This window comes from Pteropus alecto, unplaced genomic scaffold (genome assembly GCF_000325575.1).
Source record: "Pteropus alecto unplaced genomic scaffold, ASM32557v1 scaffold57, whole genome shotgun sequence".
NCBI classification, from domain to species: Eukaryota; Metazoa; Chordata; class Mammalia; order Chiroptera; family Pteropodidae; genus Pteropus; species Pteropus alecto.
In genome coordinates this window covers 6,975,064-6,992,386 of record NW_006442508.1, presented here as the reverse complement: position 1 = coordinate 6,992,386, position 17,323 = coordinate 6,975,064, and the positions used below count along the sequence as shown (strand labels likewise).

The 17,323-nt window shown below is 33.0% G+C and overlaps 1 protein-coding gene across 2 annotated transcripts in view; it reads right to left on the bottom strand.

Moving 5' to 3' along the window:
* SLAIN2 (SLAIN motif family member 2) overlaps nucleotides 1-17,323 on the bottom strand; it is a 68,902-nt gene that overhangs the window by 21,188 nt on the left and 30,391 nt on the right. Inside the window, exons 3-7 of one of the 2 annotated variants that reach the window (XM_006922484.3) lie at nucleotides 16,225-16,389; nucleotides 14,284-14,445; nucleotides 10,714-11,073; nucleotides 10,156-10,293; nucleotides 201-278 (exon numbers count right to left, since the gene is read on the bottom strand). In XM_006922484.3, coding sequence (XP_006922546.1) covers nucleotides 201-278; nucleotides 10,156-10,293; nucleotides 10,714-11,073; nucleotides 14,284-14,445; nucleotides 16,225-16,389 — 903 coding nt within the window. The remainder of the gene's footprint in view (nucleotides 1-200; nucleotides 279-10,155; nucleotides 10,294-10,713; nucleotides 11,074-14,283; nucleotides 14,446-16,224; nucleotides 16,390-17,323) is intronic. The other variant, XM_006922485.2, reaches the window with a different exon arrangement.

Genomic DNA, 17,323 nt, shown 5'->3' with positions numbered 1-17,323 from the left:
GTTTTCTTTTTCAGTTTTAATTTTTCACTGTCTATCCACAGGTTTATTTCACCCTGAATGATCTCCTATATTAAAAAAAAAAAAAAAAAAGACTAAAATGTGCCCTACAGATATCACTGACTCAGTATGCCAAAAGGTATAAAATTTAACTAACCTAACCATTTCCTGAAATTTAAAACTTAGTAAGAGGCTGTAGTTACCTCTTTTTGTAGATGAAGTTTGAAGCAACTGTTTGGCTTTGAGAGAAGTACGAGGCAAATTTTTCAGCCTTTGCGAAGCTGTTGAAAAATAAGGAACTGTAATATTTGGCTGGAAGGATAAGATAAAGGCTATAGCTTCCAAAAACTTGAATATTTTAATACAAACTTGAAAATTTATCAAGGAACTGAAACCATAAAGCTGAAAATATGTTAGAATCCTAGGAGCAGAGGAATTTTAAAGTGATGCTTAGTGCATTAAGTTGGAAAGGAAAGAGGATGAAAGTCTTAGTACAAAGTGCTTACTTTCAGAAATAGGTCCTTATAGATGAGAAAATCTACAATATATAAACCAATGAAAATATCAAAGAGAAAACAAACCACCAGCAAACATGCTATGGATGCAAAGAATACAAAGCTAATTAAGGGAAAAGTGATGAACATAAGCACACGGTATAGAATAAAATAAATGTAGTACTTGTCCAATGCAAAAAAAGCAGACTTTGGCAAAGCAGTAATTGTTAGATGAATTGCACTAACATAAAACAGTAATCCTCACACTCAAAAAGGAGAAGAAAACTCAGAACCAGGCAGGTCCTCAAAGGAATCACAATCTAGTGCCTTTTAATGTGTTCAACATCATCTTCTTGTAGAATAAAACTAATTTGTACTTCAAACTTTGGGTAGCAATGTATCTGGGTTGTGCACATATGAAAACGGGGTGAGTAGGGGTGTGTGCTGAAGTGCTGAGGGCTTTGGAGCAGTCAGAGCATCCTGCTTTTTAAGGTAATCAATCAGGAATTCCAAGCTTTCTCCAAAATGCCTAATCTATTAACTGCAACAAAACTCTCAAAACTGGCAATGTAAGCAGCAGCCAGAGCCATAGTTAAAGCTCACTATGGTTCCAATGAGCTGATGAGTCCCTCAACTACCAGTGCAGTCACCTATTTTAAGTGGCTCTAAAATTTTACTCTATCAATTTGATAAAGTCGGACTTTACGTACCTCTAAGATTTATATGTCCCACTCCTACCCCCCAAAGCCAAAAAAAGAGAGATATCCCACAACCACAAATCTGGCCAGAGCATAAACAATCATTGGGCTGATAAAGGGATACTTGGTATATCATCAAAGAGAATTAAGAATTTCCCTCACTCTATTGTTCTCTGATAGTAAATATTTAAAAAAAGTAACATGTATTTGATTTTAAATTTTATAGTGTTCCACACATTACTGTAGCTAAATAATATTTTCTGCCAAATTAAATATCACCAGGGAGACTAGCAAAAAATTCTCCAAACCAAAAAAAAAAAAAAAAATTTATAATGCATTATCTGATATCTATCCCACAGAAATGCAGGATGCTATCATCAATTAATATTCCTCATTTATATATTTATTCATACATGTTTTCAATCATTCATATTTTCATTCATTAACTCATTCATTCATTCTTGCTTTCTTTCACTCTTTCAAATAGTTAATTATTTAGTTTATTCTGGTACTATTTTAGGTACAATGGATTCAGTAGCTAACTACAGAGACAAAGTTTCTACTTTCATGGAACTAACATTATGGGAAAGGGGAAACAAAGAATTAAATATATGGCGTGCCAGATGGTGATAGCTGCTCCTGGAGAAAATTAAGTAGGAAAGGGGGACAGAAAGTAGGAGATTTAAGTTGCGATTATAAATAGGGTGATGAGGAAAGACTTCCCTGAGGTGACATTTGTGCAAACATCTGAAGGAAGACAGAAAGTGAGCCATATAGGTATCTGGGGAAAGCATTCTAGACAGAAGGAAAACCAATGGTAAAAGACCTGAGCTAGGAGTGTGCCTGGTATGTTGGAAGAATAGGAATTAGACCACTGTGATTGCAGTGGAGTAAATGAGGACAAAGGTAACCAACTGTATGTACGCTGGGAATCCACAGTATCTATTAACCATTACTTTTAAAATGAGGGCTTAATATCAAATATCTTTAATCAACTGTTTTGGAAAGGTCCTATTTAAAATTAATAGCTATGATGACTCCAATAAATTTTATTATCTCTCAAGTTTCATGGGTGATATCATAATGGCATAATAGCACAAGTGAAAACTGTCCAATGGTAATCTGGAGACTCAAACTGCAAAAAGAATCAGGCAGTATACTCTAAATTTGCCTGATACAGACAGAATGAAACAAATAATTTTCATAGGATATCACAGTCATGTTATCCAAATAACACTAAATTTTCATCTGAATTATCAATCTTAATTTGATTAGTTTTCTAAATACAAAATTATTTTTAAATGACAGTGCAGTAGTTAAACGGAAAGTCTCCAAATCTTTTCAAAATTCAGTATTAGTTCTTTTAAAATATTTAAGGTTTCCCTAGTTTCTCTTTTAATATTTATATAATTCCAAATTAGCAAGATCCCACTGAGAGAAGCAAGGATAGTAAAGTGAAAATATTCTTCTCTCATGCTACCATTATTTAGGCTAATGTCTTCCTCTACGAACCAACTCCAAATACCTCTGGCATTTCTGTTAAACATATACTACCATTTGTCAAGACATTCTAGCTCAAAGTTTTCTTACTTTAAATTCCATTTATTCATCCCTGTAGATTTATCTCTTTACTTTCCCATTGTCTCTGAAATACCTAATTCAGACCTTTGCCATCCTTTTTTTGGACCAGAAAAGTGTCTTTTTTGGGTCTTCCTACACCCGATCCTTTCATTCCATTCATGTACAACATGGTTGGTGAAAGTGCTGCCTTCCCCCTCCCCCACCCGAGTGCAGGAGATAAATGGGTATACTCTCTGTAAAAAAATTCAGAAACAAAAATAAAACCAGCATGGTCTGTTTTTTTTTTTTAATCATCATGTCTAAGCAATAATAATCAATGTTGGTGTTAAAATGCTGCTCCCTAAAGAAAATAATTTGTTGGCCTAAGTAATAAACAATTGCTGCACGTATTATTTAGTTTTAATAACATATATGTAAGCTTTAAAATAGCACATTTTACTATTTATACTTTAATAAACAATTCATTTCATGTGAAAGGTAATTAGGAGAACTTCCAGTTATACAGTCTCCCCTGACCAGGTGGATTCAGTTACATGTTTCTTTCAAAAAAATAAGTTCACAGCAATTTGAAATCATGCTCACTCCAGCAGAGTATGTGCCTCCAACCCCGGAGGTACAATGATATTTAACCTATATTTAAATAGATTAAAAATAATCAATGATGGTACAGTGATTATAAAATCAATGAAACAATGTGAGTCACTTCGATTCTGTCATTACATGTGACTTTGAGTATATATTTTAAAATTGTCAACTGTGAAGACAGTTAAAAATCATTAGACTTGACACCCAAAGGAACAAAGACATGGACAGTATGGTAATGTCTGGAATTTATTTTAAATGAGATTTTACGACTCTGCCAAACTTTTCCTCAGGTTGAAGATTTTTCCTATTTGTATAAAACTTGCTTCGTGGAAAAAAACAAAACAAAACAAAAAAAAACCCCAAAACTTTCAGAATTAAAAATTGAAGACTATTCTTCAATCAATATGAGTGAAAATAAATTGATAGATCTGCTATACTGTGTACTGAGTCTAAATATGCAAAGATCGATTCTGAAGAAATTATTGACAAATTTTAGAAGCTAAAGCTGTAATAGTCATTACTATGACAGACCAATATGTGTAAATATTTTTTCCTTAAAAAATGATTAATGTAATTTAAAAGTAATACCCCATTATCCTTTTTTTGGGAGGAGGGGGTACTGTACGCTGATTTTATTATTTTTTACTGACACGGTTATAAAATTGAAAGTTCAATAAAAGAATATTTTCGCTGTCCATTTTTCCTAGCTACTATCATAACAATTTCCATTTAATTATAATTTTTAAACACAATTTTTTCATATGAGCAGTTAAAAATAATCTTCTCCAGTTGCCAAATACTAAGTAAGCATAAGCCTGTAGAAATGAATTACTGCGAGGTAAAATGACCCTTGTCCCCACCACCCCCATGACATTTTATTTCAAACATTTTATTGCTTAGATTTCTCAGAGTCATCCTTCAATCCTTTTTCCCTCTCTATCTCCAATCTTCTCAGTGTTACTAAGAAACACATCTTCTACATCATTTTAAAAATTCATCCATATCTTATCACGCCTGCACCAATGCCTTTGTTCAGATCGTTTCTTGCCCAGATTACACAACAATGTTCTAAGTCAGTGGTCTCCAGCCTTTTTGGCACCAGGGACTGGTGCTATGAGAATCTAATGTCTGCTGATCTGAGGTAGAGCTGAGGCAGTAATGCTAGTGCTCAGGAGTGGCTGCAAATACAGATGAAGCTTTGATTGCTTGCCTGGTGCTCACTTCCTGCTGTGTGGTCTGGTTCCTAACAGGCACAGACTGGTATTGGTCGGTGGCCCTGTTCTTAGTGGCTTCTAGTCTCTCAACTTTAATCATTCTCTACACTGCTACCAAACTGAATTTTCTAAGAAGTAACCTTGATTAAAAGCCTAGCTTGGTTCCCCACACTTATGGGATGAAATTCAAACTTCTTACTATGAAATTTAAAACCTCCTACAATCTGTCCTCTACCTACATCTTTCATCCTTCATCATTGCACCCACTAATCATCCTGTACCCTACACTTTACCATACAAACAACCTTCTATAATCAGGGCGCCAGTCTTAAGACTTCGTTACTGATCTCACTATTAGGAAAACTTCATGTGGCAACTCATAAGCTCCCCTCAAGGTGGCTATCTTTCAATCTTTCCCGAAAACCTCTTCACACTGCTGAGTTTAATGCCTGTCTGTTTCCACAAAAGTTCTTGCCTGTCACTCTCTGCTACTGAAGGGCTCACTGTCTCATTCACATTTATATTCCGAGTGCTTGGAACAGTATACACCCAGAATAAGTATCTGTTGATTAATTAAGAAACACATGAAACATATAAGTGACTGACAACTGGATAAAATCCAAAGATCTAAACTAAGCATCTAAGGTCCTCCACAGTTGAAGTCCAATCCAGTGGTTCTCAAACTTGAATATGCCCCAGAATTAGCTGAGAGACACTTCTAAAAAATAGATTCTGGTCCCCACCCCAGATATATTCAATCAAAATTTCTAGAAGCAAGGGCCAGAAAAACTACATTTACAAAATTTCTTCATGATCATATACTTGGCCCAACATCACTGCACTACTTATGCTTAAACAGACATTTTACAAATATTTCATTCATTCTTTTATTAACTCATCACACAGATTTATTATGACATTTCAATTTATGTTTTATAACTATGAAAATTTCAAGTATAACCTGTTAGTGTTCTGGCTCCAAGTAAAATCTGGATGAGATTCCCTCCTCATGGGACTCAGGGCAGTCTGGCTATGTGTAAAGCTATCAACTGCCCTGGATATTTCCCCTTTAGTAAGAGGTCCAGAGTAGAATACTAATCCTATATACCTTTCTCCGGGAGTATACCCTGTATCCTATGTGTGGCAAAAAAGGAGCCACACACTAAACCTGACAGGCTCAGGGGAGGTCTGCATGGCAGGCCTTACAAACTCAGACTGAAATTAATCACACAGGATGGTCTGAACATAAAATTCCTCGCTAAGAGCGGGTCATGGTGTGTAGTCACATCCTGAGCTGGTAGCTTCCCTGACAAAGGTCAATCTTTACCTAAGTAAGCCTGTTATCTTTTTGTATCTAAGATAACATACCCTTGGAATGTCAGAGTAATCCCTTTTTCTAGACCCCTCAGGGCACACCCATTGCACCAGAGCACAGAACCTCTCATTATTATCTTGTTCCCTGAATACCATCTCTACTTCTATAAATGTTAATTATTCACTTCCCTGTACTCACCAATGTAAAAGAAGTATTCCTTTGTTTTACTTTTTAGCCAACTCCAGAGATTTCCCTGCTTTGCTTTCTCTCACCCGCTTAATCTACCACCAACAGATTTCATGTAACCCTCCTTAACGTCTCCTCCTTTGACTCTAATGTATAAACTGTGAAATTGCCATTCCCTGGAGCATTTTCTCAATCCTGGCAATTGTCATCAGTTTGGCTTAAATAAACTCATAAAAATTCTCAACAGGTTTGGATGTTTCTTATGTCAACATATGCAAAAATATTCTTCCATTCGGCTAAATGTAAGCCAATGGATAAATATGACACTGAATTATTTTGCTCTTTTGTGGTAATTCACAAAGTATTTATAGTTCAATCTCAAATCATACTCCAACCGAGTCATCCAAGAATACTTTCCAAGATGCCTACTCATTTGCAGTTAGGTCAGCATGATGTAATCCAAACAATGGCTGGGAGGAAATCAGGAGACTCAGGGAGAGGGGAGTAATTTTAGTTGGTTTTGCCACTTTTCTAGTAATAGAATGTTGTACATATAATTTATATGGATCTCTGCTCCCTCTCTATAAAAATAAGAAATAGACTGAGAGATTCAAATGAGATAATACATGTAAAAATATACATTTTAAAATACTAACCAAAGTTTGAGTATTATTACTTTTTTTAAACCAGTAGATGGTCTTGGGGTTTCCTCTTCTTTCCTTACTTCTGAACAAATAATTCTTATATTTTTCTGAACTCTAAACTTACTCTTAAACCTGTACTATAGTTGTCTTAGAAAGCAAGGCACTAGTCTTTTAAAAAACTCTGTCCCTGACAAACATTCCTTCAACTGGAGAAACTGACATGTATCCATGACCTTTGCAATGCTCTGGTTTTCTTAAACTTTTTAAGGTACTCACATTTTCCAAATATAAAATTAAAAATTGGTAATAGCTATAAAAATGAAAATATATTAGGACTCTCATGTTCATATTTGAATGCCAGCATCCACAATAATGCAGCCACAGCAAATAAGCATATAAAAATAGTGATTGGCACAGTTACAAGGCAAAAGAAGTGGTTCTGTAGGTGGAAATAACAGCAACCTTGCAAAGTTAGGTTCATGCAGACCAGCAAGTAAGAACCAAAGCTTTACCACTTAAGAGTTGGAAAAATAAATACTTAAAAGAAAACAAAATGCAACAACTATTACACTAACTGGTTTATACCAAAAAAAAAAATACTAATTCATGTATAAAGTATATAAAACTTGCTATTATATTTATACATAATTCTATATCAAAATAAAGACATAAAAACAGTATATAATACACACACTAAAAGAACACACATATATACATTTTTATGTATCACAAATATATGTAACATTTGAACAAATATAGATAACATATTTTGCTTCATAAGGCATGAACTTTAAATAAGCAGTTTTAAATATTTTTATAAAATAAACTTTAAATTTTAAATTGGCTAATATTCTGGATTTACTACTTTCTAAATACATTTTTGTAAATAGTGTGATTCTACATTAAAATGTTTGTTGACATTTCAATTATAAATAAGCTTCACTACAGCTACAAATATAAAACAATATGCAATTAATAAAAAAAAGATGGTACCTTGCTTTCTTTTCTGCCTATACATTATTCAAATATTGAAATATATGAAACTACATACATATTTTTCCACTTAAAAGTAAATTAGTGATTAGAATTTTATTATGTGTCCCTACATATTTCCCTTAATTATCAACTTCTGGGGAAAAAAATAAAAATAATTCACCTACAGAAAAAAATTTTAGGGAATCCACAGGTAATTAATTATACAGTGGTAATTCTACCACTAAAGAAGGCGTTTTTCTATTATTAAAATTTTAATCCCAGTTATCAACCTTTTCTTTTTCTTCTATTTTTGTGAAGAATTATTTTTCATTTCCATACAGCTTTGAACTGCTAGAGTAGTTCAAATAAAGATAATGTATGAAGGCCTGAGGGAACAACCCTGAATAAAGAGTTGGCACTGACAATAACAGATTGAGGTAAAGAGGATATAGATACAGCTGGTTTTATCAAAGAGCTGGGAAGCTGTTTGGAGATACATCATGTAAAGTTTTGAGGAATTCAAAACTTAACAATTCAAACAAACTATAAAAGCACCTTTGAAAGCCCAGCATCCATGTTTTGTATCTGTGCATAGGGTATAAAAGTGTATCTTACAATATACATGAGTTTTATTACCCTTCTTAATGATATAAAAATTTATTTCCTGTCATATTAACATTGTGGATTGCTTTTTCTTCCAGGAAAGTATACCAAGGGAGAAAAAACCCAGGATTTCTCAGGTGCCAAATTAACTTAATTAGCAAGTTTAAAGGCAAAAAACCTATTACTATTTCAGGAATAACTTAAAAGTTCAAACTGTACCTTTACTTTCATTTTCAAAGTTTTGTGAATACCTATTTTCTTTACTATTTATGAGTACCATATGAGTATCATATTGGCACTTAATTACAAAAGACATAGAATAGTAAGTTTAAAACTTAATTTGGTACAAAAACATGTTTTTGCATATCTCCAGCTGAACATATGAGGTACATAAATCTCTAGGTAACAATTTTCCACAGGGCCTTACTTATATTTTAGAGTTTATCTTAGAAAAAACTAACAGAAAAAACTAATATTTCTGGATCATTTTTATGTTTTGGTACTAAACCATAAATATGACAACTTTTTAGGGGGACTTTGGCCCTTGAGCAAGATTAACATGGATTTGAATCCTAACTTGCCACTTATAAGCTTTAATGATCATAAGTAAGTTATTTAACCACTCAAAGCTTCAATTTCCTAATTTATAAAATGTGTTAATTGTACCTACTTTAAAGTATTGTTTGGAGACTAAATAAGATTATGCATATACAGTACAGTACAAGTTTCTGTAATATAAATATCAAATGCAGTTGATAAATAAGGAAATTTATCATTATCACAGAAGTTATTTTGGTTCAAATATATTTTTTTTCTAGCCTACTGATTTTTAAGCCAAGCAAAGGCAGCTCAACACAAAGTACACAAAGTCAGCTAAACACAATAGAATCAAGGAAGAGTGCAAGAAAATTAAAAAAGAATGAATGATATCAAAGTTGTATTACTCAATAAACAAGTTATAAATGAACAACCAATACACTCATATTTGGACCTTCCTTCTCACTGCTTTGAGAAAATAAAGTGGTCACAGTGACCACTTCAACCGCTGACGGCAATATGATACAAAAGAACTGAGTACATCAGACTACAGGAATGATGTGAGCTGTGGGCTACGAGGCATGAATATTGATCATGTGATAGTTTAAAATTGGTTTGACTACATATTCATATCTATCCTAGTTAATAAGTGATACTTTTTGGGAAGTGTTTCTTTTTTAATCACCTTCCTTGTACAGTAAAGTACACAGTGCCCATCTACTCCCACATTACTTCTTGGCTCAGTTTGGCCATTCTTAGAAGTTCTTTCTGCATGATTCTCTCTGATCTTTGTTTACGTTGCATATGTGTCCTTAATTCAATAGCCTCAATCCTTCTTTTCCATCAAGTTTCCTTCAACTTAAAAAAAATATATGAATTTCTATATTTGCTAGAGTATTCATTCATTAAGAATTTAACGTCTTTAATTGTGCTAGTATTTTTATAGGATAATTATTGTTTTTGTTAACACTCTAGTAAGAAAGCTGCTTGGGTTTTAAGTGGTCTGTTTTAGGACTACTGTCCCCCCAAATCCTGTCGATTTTTAAAGTATAGTATTCCAGAATGTGAAATTAAGTAATATATATTTATATATTAAATAGCTAGACTTTGCTTATTTTAAAATTCTGGAGCAACTAGAGTTTCATACAGATATAAGTATGATATAATTGGGCATCTTACGGGATTTTTAAATTTTAATATAGCTATGATTATTTTACAGCAACTAATAATCACTACATTTTACTATATAGTTTCATACAGCTCTTCAGCACAAAATAGCTATAATTTCATTTTCCTTTAAGTAACTGATACATGAAAGATACTTACTGGCTGAAGCCTGAGGTTGCATGCGAGGTATTCCTCCATTTGGCACTTGAAAATTTGAGTCACTTCTGCTGCTTTTCACTGAGTCAACTTGTGTAGTAGATGTTCGGGACAGGTTTGGAAGACTGCGTCTTAGTTTTTCTATGACAACAGAATTTTAATTTGAATAAATCACTTCTCAGTGGGAGAAAGAATTAAAATATTAATTAGCATTCAAAAATCAAATTCTTTATATAAGCATTCTACATATTTTAGAAGAGCTAACAGGAAATACACATCCTATAAAAATAATCAACTCAACCCAGATTCTGTAAGAGAACCCTTAAAAAGAACCATAAATTATTTAAATACAAATATGTATAGATCACTTCATAAGCAGAACAAAGCAAAAATAATATAATCAAGTAAAATTAAATTCACTTTCTCCTTTATTTTTGTATTAACTATTATTAAAATGGTTAACTAAATCCTTGATCTACTCATAATACAAACCTTGGTAAAAATTGTTACTTTCATACTGAAATATGAGGGGCAATTTTTTTCCAGAAACATTCTAATTACCTTCATTTTTAACATTGCTTGTCTGTAAGTCTGTGGGATGGCCTTGAAGTGAAAGGCGAGGTTGCTGTAAGCGGCTAATCATAGGCTGTGGGGACACTCTACTATATTCTATTCCCCGAGCAGGAGATCGTGAACGAGGTGAGTTTCTGGGTGACTGCTTAGGTGATGGTCGAGGTGAATTGCGTGGTGATGGTGAAAACCTGTTAACAGCAGGGTATACTGCATGATGCATATTGTCATCTTCATCATCTAAACTTTGTGCATCAAGTTCCTGATCACTAAAAGTACCCCGTCTTGTAGAATTGCAAGATGAACCAGAACTGCGCCGAGATGTAGTAGCTGCATATTCTTGCCGAAGACCTGATGATAATGAATGTGTTATTTTATTTCTTTGGTTATATTTTTAAACATTCAAATACTTTAAGGTTTAAAAGCAAAAGATTATCACTGAGAAATTCGAATAGGGTATAAGTGTAAAGAAAAACTCTCTACTTGAATCATCTTAGATATCCTCCCATCTAAGGATGCATAAAACACATCTAGAACATTATTTTTAAATTGAATGAAATTTTATAACCCTTTGCCCAACTTCAATATTTCTTCCTGAATCTGAAATTTATATTACAAGTAGAACCCTAAATTTTTAAGTATTTCTACTGCTGAGGGGAGTAATCCAAATTTAAGATTAATAATAAAGGAATATTGAGAGAAAACAATTACTGTCCCACCAGTAAAAAGAATACACTGGTGAAAAATAAACTCACTTGGTTAATCTTATTTAAGACAACGATGAAAGAAACTTCTAGCCCACTTTTAGGAATTCAATACTTGGGCATAAATTAAATTTCAATTGCTTTATAACCCAAGAGATTTCAATAAAATAAGCTTAAATTCTAAGCCATCGAGTAAGTATTTTCAAAGGATTCCCCTATGTATCTTGATACCTCTAGAAACACCCAAGCAATCTTAGAAGCCCTTCAAATAGTATAACAAATTCTAGAATAAAAACAATTGCTGATACATATTCAATGAGGAAAAAATTACGATTCAAAAAAAGAACAAAATTTAGATAATTTTTGAGCAAGTCTTAACTATTGGCAGTCTAATCTTAAAGATCTGTTATATAGTATTCAAACTTTTAAGTTATATATTCATACAGTAGTCCCCCTTTATCTTCATTTTCTGCAGTTTCACTTCCTGCGGTTTCAGATACCTGCATCAAGCACAGTCCAAAAATATTTAATGAAAAATTCCAGAAATAAACAATTTATAAGTTTTAAATTGCACATCATTCTGAGTAGCGTGATGAAATCTCACGCTGTCCCTCTCCAGTCCCACCTGGGGCATGAATCATTCCTTTGTCCAGCATTTATGATGTATATATAATACAATAAGATATTCTCAGAAAGAACCACATTTATATAACTTTTATTACAGTATATTGTTATAATTGTTCTATTTTACTAGTAGTTATTGTTGTTAATCTCTTACTGTGCCTAATTTATAAATTAAGCTTTATCATAGGTATGTGATAAAGGTTTCAGGCATCCTCTGCGGGTCTTGGCAAGTATACCCCCACGGAAAGGGGGAACTAATGTACAAAGAAAGTGCTATCGATATGGTTCTACAATGTAGTGAATGAGAATCATACCAGGGCACCTACAAAACTACAGATTCCTGGAGCCTGTCCAGCCCTTTAATCAGGTTTCGGAATCACTAGAGTAAACAACAAATTATTTAGTGTCTTGTTAAACAAACATGGCACTAAAGTCACCTGACAAAAGACCAGTGAAAATAACACTGTTTTAGAAAAGAAAAACCCAGATCCCAATGCAGGCTTTCCACTAACAAGGGGAGCCTAAGAAAGTCACAATAACTGTAATATTGTGTGTTTCTCAACCTAAAAATGAGGGATCTTAACCAGGCAACAGTCCAAATCTGTAATTTAAGATTTTTATTACAAAAAGATTGGAGAAACAATATTGTAAAAAGGAAAATCCTTCTCTTAAAAACAATAACAGCAGTAAAAAACAACCTGGTATTTTCAAGGAGGACATATATACAGATTTTTAGCATTTTTTTCGTTCGCCAGGAAAAGAAATATTTATGTGTGTAGATGGCTTTAAAGAATTATTAAAGGCTAACTGTCTTTCTTTTTCCTTTTCTTTTTTTTCTGTAACCAAAGCACAATATGAAAGCTACCACAAATGGTTGAATAACAAAATACTGGGGTCTAAAAAGTCAGGGTTCAAAGAAAGAATTAGTGAGTTTACTTGGTTATAGTTGGGGAGCATTCTTAAATTCCAGCATTCTTTATTTTCCTCTCACTTCCATGACAATAACTAGGCCTTCACTGACAATATCAGTCTCAGTGAGGAGTTACAAAAAATTACAGAAGAGTTTCTAAGGTTAAAGATAAATAAAGCAAGCCCCAAGTCTTCCTATTTTTCTAAGGGAAGTTGTATGAAAATGTGAAATGAATCAGCAGAGTAAGAAACACTGTAGTTTCCTAATAAATGCTATAGTTTGATAAAACTTACTACATATTTACATAAAAGGGTCTAAAATGAAAAGATTTTGAACTAAATTATAGCAATGCTCCTTTACCCTCAACCAATTGTCAGTCTGAAATGTGTGCTTCAAGGATCTTTTTATTGTAAAGGTTAGAAGAACCACTTTAGAGAGATTGCTTACTTCACAGTTAAGCCCATGGAATCCACAATAAAATGTATAGATAATGGATGCCTATATATTTATGGATGCCCTGGTTTTCACCATCTTATATTCAGATGAAAGCCAAGGCATCCATAAACCTTTGACATAGTATGAAAAACTATGTGCATGTATACAGTTTGGAGATGACAGAGAACATCATTTTTATTGAATTTTCAAAGGCGTCTGTGACCTAAAAAGTTGCAAGGACTACTTTGCAAAGCAACATCACATGCTGCATTTAATTTAAAGTCACAATTCCAATTTCCTCATAAATGTCTTTTTTTATATTCTATACCGTACACTCTAAGGTGATATTTGCCCCTTACGGGGTAAAAATTGATTCTTGGGGTGTGAAAAAACTTAGATGTCATAATAGTTTGTGGGCCCTCATAGTACATAAAGAAATATAGAGTGTATCTGTGGTACTAAAATTTCATGGAGGCAAAAAGAAAAAAAATTATCTAACAAGGTTCCCTAGGGAGAACCTTTAATGAAAAAAGGTTGAGAAACATTGGTCTACAGTAAGCAAACAGAGTAACAGAGTAATAACTACACTAGAGAGTTCCAGTGCAGAGTAACATGCAGGGCATGATTATCAGTCACGGAAGCAGAGCATAACCTGCCTGCCTGCTCTTCTTCACACAGCAAGCAATCTGCTCTACATAAAATGAACTCCAAAAACAAGTTAACAAACAAACAAGTCCATATGTTGACTAAGCCTCTAAAATTTCAACATTTCTAATTTTACTACATTAATACTATTCCGCTTTGTCATAACACTTTAAGACATATTTAATACCCACAATAAAAATATGTAGTGTGAAACACCTCAACTTTAACAATTAAAATACTTACTTTCTTCCTGCATCCGAGCTAGAATCTGCACATCAGTTACATCATTTAGCTTATAATTGGATCCAATTGAATCTTCATCTAATTCTGAAGCACTTAACTCACTGTCTATAGAGGATTGAGGACTTAGTGGAGGATTTCTGTCTGATGAACTTTTCAAATTACCTTAATAAAGAAAAAGATTCAAACTTTGGTAAAACAAAAATTGAATGAATATCTGTTGTAGTTAACTTGATACTATATCTTTTGATTCAGTTCATTATCATTCTTCCTTTTCTGCTTGTAATTTAATTTCCAAATACTGAAATTAAAGATTGACTTTATTAAGAATAAAGAGGGCTATAGAGCCTCCTTCACATATTTTGGCATAAACAGAAAACACATTTTCATTAATCATAACTTATCTATTCTCTTATGAAACAGTTAAGTTGTCAATAGAGTTCCTGGCAAGAAGTTAGTGTTAAATAATATATATTAGAGGATTTCGACTTTCACAAGAGAGTTTATGATGTTGTGATTTCTCCTCCTAAATTCATAGTCATTAGCAAACACTATCATCTGTTTCTCTGAATAAAAGCATCTATTTTTCCTAAACCAGAAAACTATAATTTGAGGAAAATCAAGATTCCTTAGAAATTTAGAAACAAACCAAAGAAAGAACACTAGCTCATTTCTACCATGTTTGCAAAATTCTTTTGCCAAACTATTAAGGGTGATTCAAGGAGTTCTCTGAAATTTAGTAGTGAAGCACAAAAATAGGATGAAGAAAATAACTAGATTAAAAAAAGTATTTTATCATTCTAAACCAAAAGGGGGATAGAAGACAGGTCAGAGGAATGAAGGATATACATATCCAAAAGAGTATAACTTGTTTCTAAGGAAATGCTTTCATCAGATCATCAGCTTCTAGTGCAGAATAATAAAATCCCAATACTGTCACTATCATTCCTAGTATGAATTTATTTGAAACATTTGTTTTCCAGAATTCTTCGCCCTAAGAGTCAGCTCCAATATGAAAGGCACATAAGAGGAGTAAGAAGAATACAAAATAGTTAAAGTTTATATTACTAAGAAAACCACGGGATAGGTAAAGTACACATGACAGGTAAAGTACTACAAAGTCAGGCTCAAATTGCACATGATAAGTATAGTGCACATGATAGGTAAAGTACTACAAAGTCAGGCTCAAATTGTGCCTGGATAAAATCTTTTATACTAACCAAATATAGGGATTAAACTTTTTAGCGTAACAGTCATGGGTGAAATGAATAGCAAGTAACAACCTATATATAAAGCGAAGAGCAGGGTCAATAAAGTTATTAGACTAGAAAGCACTCAGGTAAAAAATGGGAAATGGTTAACAATACTTTATTTTTTAAGGAAGTTATAATAGCCAAGACAGCAGCCACAATAAGAGTAACTGAATGAGTGAACAACAAAGAACAGTAAGCTACAGAGTAACATCACAGTCACAGAACCACAGCAGAACATTCCTTCCCCAATTTACCGCACTCTATCCCTCTCATGTCATTTAGGGCTCCATATTGACACATATCTTTATACTATTCTTTAAGTGTAATACCAAAGCTTATTAAAATTCTATGAAAAAAATTTTTAACTGTAGCTTTTACAACCAAAGCAAGTTATTCAATAAGCATCTATTGGTTAAAATAATCAAGCTTTGAACCCTATTTAATAAAGCCAGATTAAAAATATTTAAGTATATGCTAAAGAAAACTTCATGGATGTAAGTAAACTGGCTTATCTGTATCCCTGGTGCCTAGTATAGTACCTGGTGCCAAGTAGCTCCTCAATGATAATTTCTCTAATTAGTTAAAAGTTTCATAAATAAAAGATCTTGAACTACTGATGAATATAGTATTTTCTGAGGTACGGCAGTAAATTAAAAACCATTCTTTAATCACTATTTCATTTTCTCCTTACCTGAATTTCCAGGAAGTATTAGCTGTTTGACTATAGGAGGTCGCACTGGGGTTGAGGATGGAGAATTGAAACCACTGCTGTATGGGCTACTTGTATTTGGACTGTAAGGATTTGTGTAACTCATGGAGTTGAAAGGATTATTATATAAGTTCTGCCTCTTGAGAGCTGTATTAATGAGAAGGGGGAAAATCAAATTTAATAACAGAAAAAATTAACATTTTATTACAAAATTTTTCCTATTAGGAAATTCATTAAGTCAGAAACATTCTTATAGTAGTGGGGAAAATATATATATTAATCCCAACAAAAGATTTCCATTATCTTAAATTGTGTTATGCAAGTAAAACAGTAACCACAACAAAAATAACATCAGAGGAAGACTATCTCCTCAACAAATTATTAGCTACTAAATGAATTTACTTCTATTGTACTGGAAAGTTTATTCCAACATATCAACCCTGAATGGCCTTTAAAAAAGAAAATGAATGCTAAAGCATATTTGTGTTTTCTCATTTCTCTATACAAAAAAAATCCTATGAAATGAGTTTTTAAAAATATCTTTTTCAAAATAAAAATTTTTAGACTAAAGGGCATTATTGACTATTTGGGCTAGGTTAAGGTAAAAAATGTGAGAATTCTTTTTAAAAAGAGAAAAGCCTCTCCTCCCCCTACCCTCCCCCTCCGTTTTCTGACCCAAGGAGAATATATCTCCCAAAAAAGGGAGAAAAATTGTGTTAGGCATATAATATTATAGAAGTCATACAAAAACAGGGTTAAGATATTAAGTAAAATTATATTCAACAATAACTACAATGGTATTTCTTTCTTCCATCTTATTCTAAAATTCACAGTTTATTCAATATTTATGACCATCAGCAAAGCACTGTGTAGATTATACAGAAAATGTGACATGGTGCTTTTTCTAAAGAGGCTTACAGCCACATAGTGTAGGTAGAAAAAACAACGATTTCAAGACAAAATGAAATGAGTACTATCGAAAAGGTGTAAAAGTTTGTGGAAATGATGAGCTAGGAATAATTTCTCATTACAATGAGAAACTAGGTAAGGCTTTTTGGAAGGAGAAGCACTAGAGCAGTCT